Source organism: Buteo buteo, chromosome 7, assembly GCF_964188355.1.
Source record: "Buteo buteo chromosome 7, bButBut1.hap1.1, whole genome shotgun sequence".
Lineage (NCBI taxonomy): Eukaryota > Metazoa > Chordata > Aves > Accipitriformes > Accipitridae > Buteo > Buteo buteo.
In genome coordinates, this window is record NC_134177.1 from 45,503,945 (window position 1) to 45,525,099 (window position 21,155).

General features: G+C 43.0%; 1 protein-coding gene across 2 annotated transcripts in view; it reads right to left on the minus strand.

The window, feature by feature from the left end:
- The window catches only part of ACACA (acetyl-CoA carboxylase alpha), a 111,361-nt gene that overhangs the window by 43,401 nt on the left and 46,805 nt on the right, over positions 1–21,155 (minus strand). For both annotated transcript variants that reach the window (XM_075032988.1, XM_075032987.1), the window contains 5 exons: positions 20,656–20,802; positions 8,000–8,269; positions 7,537–7,634; positions 6,210–6,330; positions 5,658–5,768 (listed from right to left, as the gene is read on the minus strand). In XM_075032988.1, the coding sequence (XP_074889089.1) occupies positions 5,658–5,768; positions 6,210–6,330; positions 7,537–7,634; positions 8,000–8,269; positions 20,656–20,802 (747 nt within the window). The remainder of the gene's footprint in view (positions 1–5,657; positions 5,769–6,209; positions 6,331–7,536; positions 7,635–7,999; positions 8,270–20,655; positions 20,803–21,155) is intronic.

A 21,155-nucleotide genomic window follows, 5' to 3' on the forward strand; every position in this document is an offset into this window, starting at 1 on the left:
CCGCTGCTCCTCTGCCTGCCGTGTGGATGTCCCCACAGTTCAGCTGCAGTCCTACCCCAGATCTACACCAAGGAAACCGTGTACCTCCTCAAAAGCAGCCGCACTGATCTCCGTTCTGCCTTTGACGGTCAGCACGATTCAGGGCTGAATTTAAAATACAAGGATATTCTCTTCTGGCCTCGTGCAAAGGGGCTGTTGGGGTGCTGGTTTTTAAATGCAGATTGTCAAAATGATCCTTGCAGCAATTATGGTCTGTTGTATCAACAAGTCCTCAGGGACTCATCCACAGTCACGTGATTGACACATACACTACGCGATCCTGACACAGTATGGCACCGATCATGTTAACGTCTTTACCATGCCCAAGCAATGTCTCCATTAATGAAAGATGTACTCAAGAAAGGTCATTGGACAATTGCTGGTACTAGGCTTAGAAGTTTCTTAGATATTTACATACTGCATTAGCAAGCCATCAAGTTTCCACTAATCAGTTCACCTCACAAACACCCCTCTTAAAGCTGTTCTTCAGAAATGTTTTCTCCCCCTAAAAAACACCAATTTGCAGTGCCAGAAATAGTGCATTACTAATCTGGTAAATTGGTTCCTGAGCTCTTTCAGGTCTAGAATAGGTTATACAAGCAGACGCATTGTTTAAATTATGGTCATTTTGAAGGCAAAAACTTCCACAGAAAGAAATCCTGAGGATGGGCTTACCTACCCTGCCAACACACCACTGATAGCAGGTACTTTCCACCTGATGAGCTCAAAATGCATTGCAAATACAAACAAACTAAAGTTTCAAGACCAAGCTGTCAGCAGGTAACTGCCATTATACTCATTCTGATCAAAAATGTCAGACCACAACCAGGCAGGCCGTTGGCTGCAGACTAGGAAATGAAGCCCAGAGTTATGCTTTTGAACCATGCTTCAAACATTTCATATTTTAGTGGTTTCTAACCCTTCATCTTCACTGCCTCTTTCCCTACATGGACATATACCCCTGGCAGGTGGTACTTATCCAAGCGTGCCAAGTGTGAGCTTGACGTTCTTGACAAACCAGGCCAACAGCATAGTGCCATGGGGCCCCAGCGATGAGCACACCGGAGGACAGGTTAAGGGCCTGATCCATCATTCAGGCAGGCCAAACCTGGAGAGTTTGGGGGAAAATAAAGCTGAACATGAGGGAGAGGAAACAGAACAGTCTGCTCGTTAGATTCTTCCCTCCACCTCCAGAAGTGACGACCACTTTAGATGTCCTATTGTGAAGTGCAGTCTGTGGGACGGTTCCTCATCATCACTCAGAAAATGAACTGTTTGAGATACCAGGCTGAACTTCTATATAATGAACTGATGTGTATCAAGTTAGTAGCGGTTCCTGAAAATCTCTGCTAAACCTGCCTTCCCTTAGAAAAAGCCTAGAACATGTATCTGTAAAGAAAATGTGAGTGAAGCCACTATTTGTTTACATTAACAAAACAGCCTTAAAGACAGGATTTCTTTTAAACACAAAAGACAAGGAGGAGCAAACTAATTAAAAATAGGACAGCAACAGACTTGGGAACATCCTTATGAGAACTGAAATTAAATGTAGTCCTGGAACCTTGAACCATATAAGCAATGCATAAATTGGGAGTGCTGGGCTCTTCAGTCTTACTTCTATCAAAAAGAAAACTAATAGAAATTAACCTGTTAGTGCATGGCGGCAGCACATCACCTATCTCATATGAAATCGCACCATGTTTAGGTTATGACGAGGAAAGGGAGTTGAGGGAGGTGGAGGAAGGTATGGGGGTGGAAAAAGGGGGAGGCAGGGAAAGTTAAAAAAAAAAAAAATCTCTGCCTCAGCAAAAGTTTTCATTAAAATTTTAGACAAATGATCTCTGTGTCCTTCTCCCATGCTGCCTGGGGCTCCATGCTATTTCTATGCAAATAACAACCTCGTGGTTTATATCTTATTATTTCCACCGGAGCTGCGGCGACATGACCCGAGACGTGTGTGAGGTAGACAGCGAAAGAGAGAGAGGGAGAGAAAGAGAGGGAGAGGGAGGGAGAGAGATGGAGTGGCTGCTCGCTGAAGTGTGAAAAAATATTGTCAGGAGTGAGCAGCAAGAACAAAAAAAAAATTGCAGGGATAACGTGTTTATTTCAGCCCCTCTCCCCATGTGAACCAGCATCTTTTAAAATTCATTGGGCATCAGGCGATCATGCACAATCCATCTGCTTTCACTTTATCATTTGCATTTCATGCCTCCTGGCTTTTGATGTGCTGATACTTTGATGCAGTCAGGAGACGCGCATTATCATTATTTCAATTTTCAGGGGGGTCAGCGGGCTCAGCACAGGCGCGCGCACACACTCACAGGAGAGGAATGAAATGTCATTTCCACCTCTCCACCCCCTGCTGAAATGCAATGGTGAAGACAAAAGGGGTACAGATGAAATGCAGCCCTGGCGCCCCACATGCAGAGCACTGTCCCCACCACAGAGCATCACACCTTTTCCCCAGGTCTTTCCCTTGCCTGTCGGTCCAGACCATAAACAAAGACAGCTTAATCAGGAGCAGAGGGAAACCTTGTACAGCTCTTGTGCAGCTTCTTGTCACCCCTGACAAGCAATGGGGCTGAGAGAATCCTTAAACGTGCCTGATATCAGGTGTCTTACAGTGATATGCCTCTCTACTTACAAAGCAGTGACACGGATGCAGTGAACAGCCAGCATGTGATTAGTCAACCTCCAGAATCAAACATTAGCTTCAGCTAAAAATGATATTGACCTTGAGCTCATCATCTAAGTTATAGGTTACAGTTTGGTTTTGGCAGCTGGACCTTTCCCTCTACACCTAAACCCTCAGGCTGGTTTTACATAATGATAATGAACAAGACCAGCAACAGATCTGCTGGCACGTAATGTTTGTCACAGTCCCCCTCTGCTCCCCCTGTAAATTAAAAAGAATCCAGTATTTCATGGGGGGAATTAAAAAAAAACAAAAAACCACCGAACAACTTTCCAGAAAAAGCCTCACTGCTCTCTGAAAGCCTAATTGTCTCCATTGCTGCAGAAACATTTTTGCACTGCACATTCTCTTCTTGCAGAGAGAAGACATTTTGAAGACGACGTGTATGCAGACATAAGACTACGTGTAAGCTTTGTACAGCATCCTCTATGAAGACAGTAATTAAAAGTCAGCAATGGAAAAAATTGTCCCGAATCTCTGACACCTCATTGGGAAAAGATAAAGGAATATTTACATGCAACTGTGTTAGAAAACATTCACTTCCAATTGTCATGCAAGGTAGCAGTTTCCATTTATTTAGCTTTGTTTCAGTCATGATCTTTCCTCAAGACTCTGCCAGTTGGATGGGTGACCTTCTAATTCCCACAAAGTAAAGCACTGACTTTGCTGCACAGGGCTCTTCTCCCCATCTAGTCCAAGGGAACAAGAAGCAAGACTCTTCTGGAGTCTTATTGACACGAATGAACAAGAACACATCATATATCATGTCCAAATAGCCTCTGCATTCCTACGAGGGAAGACTTTGCTTAATTGGCCCCTGGCCAACAGAGACCTGACTTCTAGCCAGAAGAAAATTCAAACTGTCCATCTAAATTCAAGGGACAAGTGTTTAACAGTTTCCATATAAGAACAGGGAGACAGACGATAAGTCTGAAATAGATACTGCCTCCATGGCAGGATGATGCAAATGCATTAGCATTCACCATTTGCTTTACACCCTTCTTAAGGTCTCAACTGGACTGAGCTTGGTCATTTCACATTAGTACTGGACATCATTTCACTACTTCAGACATACTTCTGGGACATGATTATAGCTGGATCCATTCAAGAAGCTCTGACCAGAACTGCAGGGACTGGAAAATGAAGATCATATGAACTAGCAAGACACTTCACACAACATCCAGGAGTGAGTCAGAATTCCCAGTCTCCCAATATTCAAGGACAGGTAAACTTCTTGTTGGGTCTGGGCTTAGCTGTCCTACTGGGAAAGCTGGATAGGATGCAATAGGTTCCTCCTTTGCCTGACCTTTAGGCAGGCAGAGGTTCAGTGCCTACATAAAAATATATATGCCTTTCCAACAGAGCAGGCAGGGAGGAGAGAAAAGGACACATGGGATTATTCAGCCCACTGAAATTCTTGGGATGGGATAAGTCACCTCCCAGAAAGCATCTCCTTCTGCCTACACCTGCTGACAGATGTCAGGTGCTTAATTTAGACTAAATCCTTAGTTTTTAACTGCTTAAAATTTAGTGAGATTAATCTAGTCCTATAAAAACAAACATTCACTCCAGGGTAGAGAGTGCAGTTAAACCTGGAAAGAAGAGAGCAGAAGAGAAGGACTAAACAGACCGGCCCTGCCATCTGGGAAACTCTGCAGGGCCCCGATCCCCAACAAATGACAGCTGGAACCAGGCAACTTACTCCACTTCAGCAAGCACTAAACTGACTCAATTTCTTTTAAAGGATGGGTCTTCAAATGCCTCTTTTCCTTCCATTGATGCAGGTGTGTGTGATGTGTGTAAGAGATCTAACTGAAGGTGCTGCATCCTAGGGTTGATAGGATCAATGCTTCATTTTCTGCAGAGCCCCCTTTATTCAGGGGAATAATTCAACAACAGACTATTTTCCTTTTATCTCCCATTGTCAGGCAGGCACTCCTTGAAACGCAGCTTGCGATGAAGCACAACCACCCCAGGTGCTGGAGAGTGCCTGAGAACAAAGCTGCACAATGGGGAAGGGCACTTGCGCCCACACAATCCTAACTCCCACGTAAACAAAGCCCTTAGTAAGAGGGACAAGAGAGGAGTCGGCTGTGAGCTGTGTCTGCTACAGACAAGGAGCCAGAGGCTGTGATATTAATAGGCTTGGGGCAGCAAGGGAGAAAAACCGCCTCTGGTGGGGGAAAAAAAAAGAAGAGCCACTTTAGTAGTGAAAGCAGTTAAGTTTTCTTACAGCCCGAGTTATTCCTCCCTTCCCCCAAAGCTGAGATTTCCAGCAGGTCTGACCCCTTGAAAATCACCATCCACGCACTCTTTCTCAGGCTTCAGTGCTCCCCCAGTATTAATGCAATGCTGTGGATGGCTGAAAGTTCAGGGTGATTCTGGCCCACGTGTTTTGAAACACAGTCTTCCAGACACTGGCGACAGCCCTGTTTCCTCTATCACAGTACACAGTGGGTGGGAGAAGATGCTGCCCAGTCGGTGGGCTTCTCCACTTCTGTCATTTAGTCACTGCACACAACCTATGTTAAAAGCTGCTTCTCCTTCTTCCCCTTCACCTGGTTCATGCTCAAGCCCTTAAATCTGCAGTTCTGCCTAGGTCCCCTGCCAATCTCCAACCAGGATGCCTGGAATAGTGCCTCTGGCTGTCAATACGATGTTCTTGTCAAGAAAAACAGGTGCATGAAAGGAATGCTTTCTGACCAGAGAGAAAAGAAAAAGACTGCAAAGGCATGAAAGTTTCACAGCTGCTGCCCTGTGTCCGTTCTCCTCCTTGGCTGGGAGGAGCCCGAGACAGGAGAAAGCAAAAGACACCAAGCACAATGACAGGTATAGTGGTGGCAGCAGCTTGAGCCTCCGGCAGAACTCACAGAAACACCAACTCTGTTCACATAGCTCTAAAGACTGAAATGCAAAGACTTACTTTGTTGAGGGCTCCACAGCCAGTCAGGATTATATGAGAGTTCTCAACCTGGATAGTCCTCTGACCTAGCCGAACAAGGTAAGCCCCAATTCCAATTGCCCGACATGTAACCTTAAAAAAAGAAAAAAAAAGAAATCACATTGATTTCTGTCTTACCACACAGCCAAAACCTATTGATTCAAACATCTAGATAAAACCAGGCATGTTTGTATTACAAGGCTATAAAATCTACTCTCACTGCAAAACTCCAGAATATATTTTTTTGTAAAACACAGTATCTGAACATATGTGTATTTTATTTAAAAAAAGAGAAGCAGTAACTTACAGACTGAGCAAACATGAAGCCAAATAGCTGTTTTCTGAAAGTGTTTTAAATTTAGTCTGAAAGGGACCCAGCCCTGTAATGGTGCCAGTAGCGTTGCTCAAAGCCTACAAGAGCCAATTTACATCAACCAGAAGTCTGATCCCAGGTGTACCTTCTGGGTATCACTGCAGGATTTTTAGCTGAAACAGACAATACAGTTTGAAGAATAGAAAGCAGTGGGGGATTACCAAGTTGATGGTGATAATACTCTCATAGGCTAAAGATGACTCTCCAGCAATCATGCCAGATCCTCTGAGGTTCTCTACTCCAAGTCCATCTTCCTTTCCGATAATATCTGTTATCTTATACCTGAGGGAGACACATACAGCCTTTGAGTCACAAGGTCCAGTGATTTGCTGAATCAGTTTGCTACGAAGAAAATGAAAAGTGACTAAATATCATTAAGGCTCCAAGGCGTAATGTGCATAAAATCCAGCCAGGACCTGTACATGGGGTCATTCTGCAGCCTTGTTGAACACCATGGAATAGTCCTACATATGAGCAGCCAAAGCAGCACTGCAAAGAGGAAATGCCAAGGGAGAGGAATGCCCGTGAAAAGTGTTCTTCTGTCATTCCCATAAGACGTGAGGAGCCGGCTGATTATAGGAAAAAGGGCAAGAAAGGAAGAGAATGCAGTCAAAAGGAGAAAGAAATAGAACAAGACATTATAATGAGGCACTTATCTTCTCTTTAGTTTCTTCTTTCATGCCTTCCTTCCCCAGCACGGTCCCTTCTTACTCAGCGCTCTCAAACTGGCTTCTATCTTTTCCACTAGGCCCTTGCTAAGCAAAGTACTTGAGCGTGTGCTTAAGTGCTTCACTGAAGAGAGCTACTAGCTTCCCCACCACACACGCAGGCACACACACATCCCCACACCCAGCACCATCCTTTTGTTCTTTCAGAGCTTGCCAGTCCACAAACTAGGCTCTTCTTTTCTTCCCAAGCACATCCTCCTCCCTCTGCCCAGGAGCACCATTAGAGCTGCAGTCTAGCTCTGAAAGCTTTGCACCTCATTTTCAGATATGCTGCCTTTAGGATGTAGCGGGAAGATGCAGACACCTAGAGTAGACCGTGTGTGGAAAACCATAGGCTATAAGGCAGTTTAGTGCAATCACTGCAGCCTAACCCTTCCAAATGCAAGGAGGGCTTAGTCTTCACTCAAGAATTCTTTTACCCTTTCTACAGAATCTAGCAGAAAAGTAATTTTCAAAATTTAGCCTGCAAGTGTTTGGGCAAGAACCACTGTCCTGGTCATGCAGTGCTTACCACTGCAGGACCCTCAGTCATGACTTGGGCCCCTAGGCAGTAGGAGTCAACACAGCACTACCTCAAACAAGGCATGCTATGATACAACTTTTAACTTTCTTGTTCCATGCTCTGACCGCACACAGCTATGGCTTTCTATATAGCTGGATCCTAAAGAATGCCCTAGCTGAAGACAAGGACATGACAGGCATCACCTCGTATACCCAAGGATGAACAGAAAGCTTTTCATTCTGACCTGTCTGTGCTTACCTGGACTCTCCATTGTCCTCCACATGTTCACAGTGAACTGAGTTCAGGGCACTGACTTTCTTATAGTCTTGAGGAGTCAGGTACAAGTATTTGTATCCCTGCAGGGAAAAACAGTTCATTCATCTCATTCCCACCTGTAGTCCCTTCCCAATCCCTAATAAACCCTTCCAAAAAGAAAGTTTCAAGAGAGCAGAATTTAATTCCAGATAGTGATAAGAACATCCTCCCATAATGTCAGAGCTCCAGCTGACATCAGTGAAAGCCAGGGATGTTTTCAACATTTAGCAGTAACTCATTCTGGATGCCAATCCTGCTGCCTGAGAGATCCAATACCAAGGAGAACTTTGGACTGAACAGTCTGTCAGATGTTTACCCTCACCTCTATTACAAGAGGTGGAGTAAAAATAAGATTATTTTGTGAGCTACTGCAGAGCTTCACCTCCAATTCCTGTGCCTCCTTTACCTTGTATGGGTCATCTGGATCTTCCCAAGCTACATGGAACATGTGCCGAATCTCCTCAGCCAAACCAATCCTGGCTCCACTGTTGGCAGCCACATAGATACGGGGGATGCCATGTGTTCGAGCAAGCTCTGAAGCCCTCAGGAACAGCATGTCCTCTTGAGGCCCAAAAGAACCTATTCGGTATGTAATGTCATTGCCAATGACAATGATATCACGGCCTTCTGGATACTCAGGGGTCTTCAGAGTCATCTTCCAGGCCACCATCCCAATCTGCAATTGAAGAGCAGAGAACAAAAACTAAATGCGTATCTTCAACATGTGAAAGACAGGAATCACGCAGGCGCCATTTTTCTTATGTGTGTTGCACTTCGTACATTTTCTTTGGGAACTCGGATAACAGCAGAGCACAGCTGGCAGGACTTGATCCTTTCCACACTCACTGGAGCACATCCTCCATTGCTCTCTTCCCACCCAAGACATTAATACTGGCCCTCCCGCTCCCCATTCAGGGATTTGTCACAGGTCCAAAACACATTCTGCAAACGCCGCTCTCGCAGGGTGCTGCATTTATTCCATGTGCCAGAGCTCACAGGGTGAGGATGGATGTGCTGCTGTACAGGGCTCCTGACCATCTGCTTAAGCTACCCAGATATCACCCCAGCACCTCATCACCCTGGTTCTCTCTCTCCCTGCTCTCATTTTAATAATCCTTTTATTTCATAACTACCTCCATTTTTTTTCTGTCCTTCCTTTCATTTCTTTGGCTCTTCCCTTTTTCCCTCCCAAATACTGCAGCAGTTTCTTTCCAAACCTGCCTGGATAAGTAATGCTTTTTGCTGCATATTTTTCTTTTTAAAATCACCGGATGATCTCTTCTGGCCCATCTTATGGAGATCAGCAACATCTGTACCCTGCATCTCCCATCTCTCAGCTGCTGCATATCACTGCACTAGGGAGTTGGCCATCCTGGAATGCCATTAACAGACGGAAATAGCAGCGCCCCTTGAAAGCCACATGCATCACCCAGTCTCCGCTTGCCCAAGGATCATAAGCTCTGAGTACACATTCCTCAAGCCGATTGCACATCCTCTGCAATCAGGAGGGTTGAAACTCTCATTGTGGAGACTGTGAATTCTGAACATGATGAACTAAAGCGGAAGGGGGAGAGGGGAGAAGCAGCAGATAGATATGTGCCATTTAATCCAAATCAAAATGGCACAATACACAGTTGAGATCCAATCAGCATCTGCAATAAGATATGCCATAATAGGCTCATTAAAAAAAATAAAAAGGCAGAAGAATTAATCAAAGGGTCACTGGAAGTAAAGCAGGCAGCAATCCAAAAATATTACAACTGGCTACTGGCAGATCCTTCCCTTACACCTCCCCTTTAGAGAGCTGAGATTGCAAGTTAACAGAATGATGGTGTTTCAGTTCACCTTCTCCTTGGTCTCCGTTTCATCCACTGCTATTTTGACTGATACATCGTAAGGGATTAATCTGTTTGCCTCTGAATATCTGCAGACTTACAGTTACATCTTAGCATCCAACTGCGGTGTTTGGAAGAGAGAGATACTGCAGCAGTTTCAAAGACAGGAGCGCAAATCCCTAAAAGTCAGCGGGACGCTTTGTTAAAATACTAGTAGTATTGCCAAATTAAAAGGAAAAGTTGTAATGCTGTAAAACAAGTGGGTGCAGCTGTTGGTCAGGCGCACAGAGCAGAATTGTGTGCAAAGAGACCATGGTCACACAGACAACCAGTCCAGAGTCTGGTAAAGCAACCTAATTCATCCCAGACAAACCTACACAGCCAGAGGGGTTCCTTGGACTTCTGCTCTTCTACTGCCAGACTTTCATAGCAGAAAAAGGAAGAATAAAGGTGAAAAAAGAAGAAAAAAGTAAGCTTTGTCCTTCAGACCTGACTGTTGCAGGAAAAGAGATGCCAGGGGCTGGATAGTGTGTCTCTATTCTAACTCTCAACTGAGGGCAAGCTTGCAATTAGAAACAGCAGGTTAAAAAAAGTCCGCAAATCCAAAGTTAAAGGCTTCAAGATTAGCCTCTAAGAAATAAGGGATACACGTCTATAGCCCATCACCTACTGCAGCTCAGTTCTTTACCATATTTTACAGGCTTTTTTTTTTTCCTGCCATAACTAAAATCCTTAAGATAGCACTTACCCAATCTTTCTGATACCATCTCAGAAACCAGCTTTAGTTACTGATGGAAACCCACAGGGAAGGTGGGGCAATATTCTCTTTAAAACTGCAGCATAAACTTCTTCCAAAACAGCACAGAAGTAACACTAATTTCCACATTTTTGTCTAAGGAGTCATTTCCTTACAGCTACACTGATCCCATCAGCCAGGACCACACCAGGAAGCTTCAAGCACCATCAGATGAACACAAGCCACACAAGCAACAGGAGAAATGTCCAGGCTTTGTATTTGCTAAATACTTGTCACCGCAGTAAACTGCAAGACAGAACACATAAAGACACTGCCAAACACCTACACAATAACCACAACATACTGAAAGTAAAATCCTAGCACTCTCAGCTCACATGTGAGGCAGATGAATTAATACTTGCTCCAGGGCTTAGGGACTCGTGACCGAGCTCAGTTAGTATCCAGGACTGGTCCCACAGTCTGCCTCACTTATCAAGATGTTAAGAGATTTTCCTCACTTTCATCAGCCTGATGATTTTTGGCAGTACAGAAAATAGGCAAATTAAAAGCATTTCCTATTAAGAAAATTCAGATTGTAACAGAAGTCTTGGAATAGTTCCCTAACCCAAGATTATGTATCCTCTAAATAAACAAACCCCCTTTTGTTAATGCTCACTAGTAGAATAGGAAAAACTATCTAATCAGGGCACAGTAAACACAAACTCTTGAAAACAGCTTAAAGCTGATAAATGTGGAGCAACCATACGCAGTTTAAGAAAAGAAAAATTAAAGTGCACCACTTTTTATTAACTTGTGTGTCTTTTTGCCTCCCCAATACATAGCATGTTTTGTGCCATTTATCCAGTAATAAAAATCACAGGGCACAACTAAGGATTTTTTTGCTATGAACAATGTAGATTCTGTTTAAATTTATGGGCAGTGGAAGATAGCTTTCTATTTCAGAAAAGAAAAAGATGAGATTTTTAAGTTAACGGCAGCATGCCAAAAAAATTGAGAGTTCACAGGTTAATTAGACAGGCTGAGCTAATCACCTAAGAGCACTGTCAGAACAATAATGGGTAATGGTAAGCGGCAGTGGCTTCAAAACGGGCTCTTTTTAAGAGCCAGCGCAGTTCGGAAGTGCTTCTCCTGCCACAGCTCTATTCCCAGCACACCCAGGAATGAAGATGAGAGGGAGGAAAAAATAAAAGCAGGAACCGTCTTATTTAACTGTTTTTATGTTGGCAAAATGATTTGTGCCACAGTATTTCCATAAGAAGTGGGACCATTATTCTCCTGTAGGAACACATTTGGTTTGAAAAGTATCACTGGACAGAACGTGAAAATCAAACCAGATGAATTATTCACAACCTCCGATCAGAAGTGATCATTATTTCTGATGTTCCAAACTGTGATTAGGATTCAGTGCTCAGATGTCATTTGCTCCCTGAATAGCACCAGCAATGCAGAATTGCATGACACACATATATTACACACAAGTTTTATATATATAATTTTATACATACCTTCTCCCACTAGATCTTTGGCTTAATGTAACCATTAACAGATAGTAAAAACACGATATTAACTAACGTTCGTTTTCATGGTGCTCATAAATGCCATTAGTTTGACACACAGTGTCAACACTAATCATGGCCTAAAATTAACACCAAAATTGACTTCAACATTAATTGTGCTATCGATGTGAACAGTAATACACACACTGATGCAGTTACAAATTGACTGCTAGTGGCAGCCGGAGCTGTTGACAACAGGCACCGAGGGGAATGGGGAAGAAACCGATCCCAGTCTCCCTCCTGAAAGCACAACAGACTCCGAATGAAGGGAAGCCAATGCAAATGGAGGCTGGTGTTCAGGCAGAGGGGGCTTTTAAGTCTCTTTCTAGCAGTTTCTGTAATTCCTGGAGAAGCGTAGCTGACAGAAAATCTGATGTAAATGAGAACAGCTTACTATTTGACAGCATCTATGCTTGAGCCATGCCAATTGGGTTGGTTTATTCTACCTCTCTTACAACAAGGATGATGCTTGAACCTAGGCACTTTATGCCATGCTTCATTTTATTTATTTACGCCCAAATCTGGAATCCTGGACACGGGTCTCAAAATCTCTAAGTAGGACAACTGAACTTACAGATCCCCGACAACAATTTTGTCCTGTTCCCATTCTGTTGCATCTGTATCGTATATAAGTTTTATAGTAAAAAATATATATAAAACATGAATACATTTCTATGTCAGTATTTACTACATACAAAAGTTATAATAAGAAAGGAAATGCAACAGTTGTAGTGGTCTAGCATGTGAGCGCTGGAAATGCTGAAGCTGAACGTTAATGAAAGCACATTTCTCCCCTGCTGTGCACACATGTTCTGACATTGTTAAATCAAGGAACACATGCTTTATTCCCCCTTCACAACCTCTGTCTATTCTGGAGGTAAACCAATGTCCACTGACCCCAGGATGCTGTATCACTCTGCTGCATAGCCATGGACAAGGTGTGTTTTAGAAAGGGAACGAAGACATGCCCAGAAATTTTACCTGATGCAGACGTAGCAATTTCAGTATTTTATCATTCAACTCTGATGCCCAGAGAGACTCTCTGCAGTTATACTGTGACCAAAAGCTGTAAAATTTTTATCTTCAGCGTGAACCAACTCCCAGAAAAAGGGCACGATGCACGTGGTTTGCCAGAGGCATTCAGACTTAATGCCTTGACAAGGGTGGAGTGCCAAAACCCAGGATTCCTTCACTCTCTTCTTGGCTCTGAAAAAGGTGTCATTTAGCAATCAAAGCAGTGGTCGCAGGCGGCACAGCCAAGCGCACGCTGGCATGGTTCTTCTGAACAGCACGCGGCCAAGTGGATGAGAGATGGGAAGAAATGGTTCCAGGATGAGACGTGACAAAGGCTTGCTCAGTAAAGGGTGTCGTGCAGCACAGTGGACTGAAGGAGACGTGAATTCGTACTGTCTTGTGCCTTGTGCTAGACCAAAGGGCACTCGGATGGCAAGCCAGGAAACGAATCAGCAAAAGGCTGGCTGATGTTCAGGGAAAGCAGATGGACACACAGAGCACCAAAAAGAAAGCTCAAAAAAACCATTAAGGACAGTGTAAAAGTAGTTTTCACTGCACACACATCTGTGTTGCAAGGTACGAAGCTCGGACAGCTCTCTTGGGGATAGCAAAGGGCATAATGCTGAACTCAAACCAAATTCTCTATCGAATTCAAGTTCCTGCTACAAGCCCACAAAATCAACTTTGAGCAACACTGCCAGCTTTTTCACCAAAACAAAAGCATTTTTGATTAAGCTTTCCAAACTAAACAATAACTAACTTCTCCCTACGCAGAGTGTAAGGCTTGCAAACTTCAGCTGAAATAGTTTGCATCTGGTGAAGTTATAGACAGATAAAGATAAATTACAGAGAGCGACAGATAACCTTTATTAGGAGCTTTCTTGTAGGCAAGAACTTTCTTGTCTACAGTATCCATATTATCCATATACACGCGTTCAAACATACATATCAAAATACAGAATAAAACTCTTTGCACCACCACTTATATCTCTGATCTAGTAATGCTTGTATTTGAGGATTTTAAAATCCTTCAAGAAATTTGGAGCTCTAGTTGCTCTTTGAATAAGACATGATTTGGGCGGTCACTGCTTTCAGTGTCCTCAGAGAGCCTCACCTGTGATGTGTGGGGCTATTTCCTGCCCAAGGATTTAATTTTTGTAAAGTGTTAACACTTATTAGAGGTGTGATTTCAACGTAAACATTTGATAAAAGTCAGAATTACAAGAAAGGTAACAAAATTAAAATTCTGTATTTGTTTGATAGCATTATGAAATTCAACAGTCATATCTGATTATACAAAATAAATAAATAAATAAATAAAGGATTTCCTTATAACCTTCCAAAACTTTATCTTGTAATTATGATAAATTCTAACTCAAAGGCATATGTTAGAGGCTCATAACCTCCGGTTCTGTAAGGAAAGCCTTTTCAAATCTCGAACTTCTAGTGCTGCCGTAGCATACATGCACCTTTTCAAAAATCAGGCCACGGAAGATACTGCATCTACAACACTGTGAGAAACAGCACATTGAAGATACTGATCTGCATGAATATTAACCCTTCAAACAATTCAAGGTATTACAGAGTAGCCCTGCTTAACTGTACAACCACTCTTCAGCTAAGCAGATGCTCCATATACACTGTGACATGCATCCATCCCAACTCTAACAGAGTTCAAAAGACCCCACATCAGTTCCATCCTCCCATGCACACACCTGATACTCTTACAGTTACATTAAATGATCTAGGCATGTAAGTGAGGAAAAAAAAAATCAGCTTTCAGTGATGCTAGGGGGACCCTCTTTTAATTTGTATTATATTCCACTTGTCACAAGACAATTCCACCTTTTACTAAAAATAACACTCTCCAGTCTATGACAAAAATGTGCTCTGTCCTGATCCCTACCCCCATATATCATTGTGACTGCCAAGCATCTAATTGATAGGGTCTAAAATTATTCTGCCGAAGGAGGATCACCTTCTGAAATTGCATCACGAGTATTTCAGATGAGGAGACACCACCTGCTGTGCAGCACAAATAGTTGTCCAGCTTCCCTGTTATTTAAACCTGTTCCTACTGCCAGAAGAGCCTTCAGGTCAGGATTGTTCCCAAAACTCATCAAGAAGTGTTGAGAAACCCAAAGAGAAACAACTATTCTTATAATAATCTCTGGGAAAGATAGTGGTGGGGCTGGGGCAGGGAGGAGAAGATGCACGGGTGTTTTCCTTCACCTTCATGTTAATTCACTGACTTTGCCATCACCCACTCTCTGATTTTTCTCAAATACTTACCATCCGCCATAAGTAGCCCAGCGGATGTTTTAATACCCTGTGCCTGTCATAAAATGCAGGAACATGGGGTGACAAAGCAGAACATGCAGTTCAACTATTAAGCTTTGCTTGTATAAAATTCATTAGCTACACCTTTCAGCCCCAGGCAATCCAGGGAGCTGCCAAAGCAGAGTTTCAGCAGCCCTCTGCCCGCTGCCGTCCTGAATTTCACCTGGCCAAACCTTCCCACATTCACAAGAAGGGGTACCTGCCAACACTCCAGCTAACAGCTCCGATTATGGATTATTTTTGATTCTCATGCTACTGAGAAGGAAAAACTGTGACATCTAGTGCCAATAGGGAAAACGACATGTTTTACATGGACACCGCATGAGACTGAGATGAAGGGTAACGTGGGGTGTTGCTGCAGGCACTCCTCACACTCACTTTCTCCTTGTCCTTGAAGATTAGTTGGGTTTTATCTGCAGATGGTACAATCCCAGTGCCAGACGATCACAGTAAATTGTAGTAAAAATACATAAAAAAGTGCTATAGAAAAGCATCAGAATGCCCAGCTCAAGAATGACAAGTAATATATTGAGTTCTCCAACAGGCTGAGGGAATTACCTTTTCACACTGAGATTTCAGCTAATATGCTAATCTTCAGAACAAAGCCGTCTTCAACGGGCATTTGAAGAGTGTGTCACTACATTACAGGTCGTGTCTTCAGCAGAGCTTCTGCAACCAACACTTTTTTAAATACTGTACACATTGCCATGCATGTCTGAACTCTAGCCCTGTTCACTTGTCTGTGTTCACACAATTTCTGACTCAGAGATTTCCCCGTTTTAGCACAACCACGTAACTATAGAGCAACACCAGAGGCTTAGATGACAGGCCTGACAGAGGTGAGCTGCCAGGGCAAAAAGCTCCCAGAGGACAGCCATCAGCTCCTCTTACACTGTCAAACAGGGTGAGGAGCTGCATCCTTTAAAACCCGTCCCTCCCAATATTAGCATAGAAAGTCCCAATCACACACACCTGTACCCCACATGCCCAATGAAGCTCTTCGCTCGAAACACCAAAGATTGTGCCACTAAAAAAAAGGCTTCCACTTACTTAAAAATAAATTAAATCAGCAGAAATGTTAAAAGTCTTGTGTTATAATCTAGATAAGCATCCAGGCTGTGGTATGAACTTAAAATCTTCTTCTTAAAGACATTTTAGAGTAAAATGCGTAAGATTACAAACAACTACAAGTGGATTTTTTTCCTCCCACCTATATAAACTCTGTGCATTTCAATGGTCCATGTCTATCTTAAGTGTCAGACTGGAGTCAGGCTGAGCATCCACCTCTGGTACTGTGCTTAGTTCTTCAAATGCTCACAGTTGTACAATAAATTATATATCATTTGTCCCAAAGTCTATTCAGTCTTTACTCAGAAGCATTAGAAGGGAGCTATTGACTGGCATTTGATTCTGCTGATAAAATACTGTCTTCTTCAGCTCCTTTCTATACCTGCTGGCTCTGAGCATTATTTAGAAACTGTTCTCAACTTTTTAGTGTGGCACATTCAGTCTTGTCAAGGGTGTTGGCTTACTGAAATCCTATGGTAGCAGACAGAGCTTATCAGAACAGTCTCACATGTGAGCAGAGGTGTCAAAGCAGCCAGACTAGTAATGGAGGACACACACTCACAACACCCCCCCCTTTCCCCCCAAAAAAGAGTAACTATAGACCAGGACACAGGTCACAAGCTTAACATGAAGGATCCAGACCAGAAACCACCTAGCAGAAAGCTCCAGGCAATATCCAGGGTTCTGTCTGCAGTCCAAAGAAACAGCAGATGCCCTTCAGGAAGAACTCTGGCTGCACTGGGTGAACAAGAGGTTGGAAAAAGGCCCTGAATTAGTGATGTCTTCTGTGCTGCAAGAGTAAGCGGCAGGGCCGGCAGCATGGCAGGCTCCCTCGCGTGGCCATGACAAGACACAGGATCCTCTGCTCAGAAGGAGCAAGCACTGCCTAGGAATAAACAGCAAGTTATATTTTCATGCTCCATTAAGTCCTTGGCTTCTTTGTTGAGACTACTAGCAAAGAGATAATTACTGCCAAATGAGGTGGTGGGCTACGTGAAGTGGTCACAAGCTAAGCGGAGGAAGACCTCTTGTATTGTGAAAGTTCTTGAGAATTCCCATTTCACAGATTTTCCTGAAGACGCAGACAGGTTAGCCAGGTTAACCCAGAACGCTGCTTGCAAACTCTGAGAGGACAGGAGAAACTCAGCTTTGAGCTCCTGCTCTGCCCTGTATTAGAGCAGGGATTGCAACTTCGGTTGTTGACATCCAGCTGAACACACTGACCACAAATCTCCTGGATTTTATGCTGGTTTCTCAATTTCGCCTGCTAGCTAAAACAATTAGGGCACTCAGCTCAGCTGAATGCTTTAAGAGGAAGAGTGTCTTGACCCCTTTTCACATAGAGAAAATGTAATTGTTTATACTGTGTAGCACAGCTCCAACAGGAAAGACAAGCCTTACCTCAGAACAGCTGATACCACGATGGTAAGGCACTCACTTGCTATGGGGGAATGAATAGCTGTGTTTGAGTCTCTGATCTAAAACAAGCAGAACAGTAATAGGAACCTAAATGCACTAAACAGCAGCTATATTTACCACAGTCAGAAGTTTTCAACAGATATTTTCTCCCTAGTAAAAAACACATGATGTACAATCTCTCAAAAGACTTTAGATTCAGAAAATCAGCAACTTTCTCTGGGAAGAAAGGAAAAAAATAAAAACCACATTTACTTGGGAAAGTTCCTACCAAGCACGCCTGCCTGTCAGCTCACTGGAGTCTGAACTGGAAACAGCTCACACCTCTGCATCTCTGGGGCAAAGACTCCATTGGCACTGACCATCAAGGGTTACTAACCAAAACGGGGGGAATGCTGTATAACATAACATCCAGCACTTATTTAGCAAGTACAAATTCAAAGACTCTTAAAAAATATTTGTCTAAAGTATCCTCATAACACCCCAAAGCAGTCCCACCTTACTAGGATATGAACAAACTGAAGCAGTAAAAACACTGACCAAGGCTACCAAGCAAGCCACTGCAAAGCTTGGGAACCTCAACTTCCCCGCTGTACTCATTTTCTTAGGGATCATCTCCCCTGTAACGCGACTTTCAGTGTACATGGGCTTCTGGCATTTTGAAGTCAAATACATCTATCTGAGGACAAAACTCTTCCTTAACAAATTCACACAAGTTTAGGAAGCCAAGGAAATGTGCCATATTTTGAGAATGGGTCACCATTGTATCATATGGAAGAAATGCAGAACCAATTAATATTTTCTGCTACTCCTTGTGGCATGTCTCCTCTTCCTATGCAATACTACCAGCTACTGCCACATAGATGGATTACCCCAAAGATCTTTGCTTCCTGGCAGATAAGATGCTGTGTTTCTCTGCCCAGATGCTATGCAGACTGATTCTCAAAAAAAGCAGAATGGATCCACTTACAGCCTTAACAAAGAAAAGGCTTATGCTCTGAATTTATCTAGCATCCTGTCTCTTCCTTCTCCACCCCTGCAGCCATCTTCTTTGGAAAGAGAAACTTGAGCACACGTTTGTGAAAATTTGTTTCCTCAGCTGAAGGGAATTAAACCATAAAAGCCTGAAGTCAGCTCATCCAGATAAAGAAAGCACAGCACGGAGGAATGAATCTGTTCGGCAACTCATCGCCTCCTGAATGTCACCTGTCCTTCAGACTGCTGCTGGAACCTCTTCCTCAGATTGTCCGCTCTCACCTGTGAATGAGCGCTATTGTGTGCACTGGCTATTGGTAACAGAATTCAATACCAAAGCCTCAAACCTCATTCCAGCTGCACATGGTCCTACAGCGACTTGTCCAGCTGCAGACAGGCTGAGCTGACAGTTTAGCACTACCAGCTGTGAGCTGCATGCCTCTCTGGGGAGGCACAGAGCAATTCCTCGGTCTGACCACTTGCTAGCCTTCCCCAAGACGCCAAATCCTAGGCTGGGATTTCATCTCTGCGGCCAGCGTCCTCACCTCATTCCTGGGAAGTCACTGAAAGGCAGGTTAGAGTCTGCCATATACCTCCACAAGAAGTGATCTTCAGCAGCCAGACTGAAAAATGTGTGGGGAACATCATGTTTTCCCCTTGTTTATCTCACTTTCCAGTGACTCAGCTCCTCGGCCTAACAGCCAGAGAGGCAGGGCATGAACCTGCGCATTAGATAACAACACTATGCACACCACAACAGCCATATAATTTCTTTACAGATTGCACACAACTAAGTCTACCAAGGGTTAAAAAAAACTCCTAATTTTTTTTGGTGGTCTTTGGGTACAGAATCTCTTATAATAAGACTATTTGTATTCATGCTGGCAGAGTAAACACTACATGTTCATGCCCAGGCAGCTCTGCGCTTGTAATTTCAGCAAGAACAGAGCTACGTCCCTGAGGGACTTTGCTATTTCCCCAGCCACCATCCACTCAAACGCTGAATGAGAGCAGAGAAAGAGAGAAAGATGATGGCATAAGCCTCCACAGCACTGCAGCCTCAGCTTTCACTAAGAATGCAGAGAATAGCTCATTTCAGATTTAATTATACTAGTTAAAACATTGCTCCTATAGGCCAGCAAAAGACAAGGATGTAGTGCTCCCATAGTCACCATTTTCTGATTAGGTTCAATTTGAAAACATCATATTCAAAACCTTCCCCTGACAAGATACATGCAGTAAACAGTGATGAAAACCCCTATTTCCTCTCATCACTATACTTGACATTTTTGAACAGAGCTTTTGCAAATCTTAAGTTATATATCTAGTAAAAGCACAGTGCTAGTTCAATGATGCCAAGAAAAAATAAATGATACCACCACTTAGAATGGTTCAAATTTAAATAACTGTAGGAACATTCACTTACTGAATCCCACCTAGCCTAAGCAAAAAAAATAAACACGTCTTCTGCTATTTAGCTTTATTCTCCAGTCATTTGAATGCTGCAATCTTTGGCTTGCTAATGTAAAGACATACCAGCAAAAGCCCACAACAACAGTACAGCTTCCTCCTGCTTGAACTGAAGGAGTAACTCTATTACCCAACAGCATTAGCAGGTTGTTAGTCTCAAGTAAATCATTCACTAGAGGGGGATGTTGCACACACCTTGCCAGTGTGCTACACAAACACTGCATGGTGAGTATTTAAATGGAAAGCATAAAATTGTTTTTTCGGTTTTTTTAAGCAAATGAAAACATTTCTATTTAGTCTTGTAAAACATATTTTGCTCAAATACAAACCCCAGTTACCTGGAATAGCTGAATGAGCACTTTTTAATTATGAAGGAAAAACAGCACAGGCACAGGTTTGAAATGGAATCATCATTTACTATGGAGGCTAAAATACCCATTGTATGGAAGGTATTAATTTTTAATGAAACAAAAATCTCATTTTCAAGAGAGGGATTTGATCTGTGAAAGACTGAATTGAATAGATTTTGTGCCTGGTCGGTAAATTTTCCTTACAATTGTCAAACCTAGTCCAAAATACAATGTACTGCAGGACATGGAAAGAAAAGTATCATTAAAGAAGTGCAACTTGCCTCATTTCCTCCTGGCAGCCTGTTCATGTGCACGAGCTGGCCCTGATCATCCAACACCAACTCAGTGTACGTTAGTATGTCAGAAGGCAGCGGTGGTGTTGGCAGGAATGCATGTTCATTCATAGAATCCCAGAGTTTAATCAAAGACTAGATGATGAAAAGATAAATTCTTGTTAAGAACATCATCTGCAAATATTTTTATTCAATCCACTGTGACTTAATATTCAAGACAGAAATATCGCTCCCCCCACTTCTACTTACAATATTCAGTGGATATAACTTACTTTGGAATTTAAACCATGAAACACAGTTTCACCCACAACAGTGTAATTCAAATTATGTGATTCAGGATAGAACCCAGCAAATCAGATACACAGTAAATTCTGCAACTCGTTAACACATTCAATGATGTCTGAGTTCTGTCCCAGGAACTATCACCCCTGCACTGTCTAATCCTCTAGGAAGGCTAGATAACAGGGTGGGAAAACAAAGAAACATCA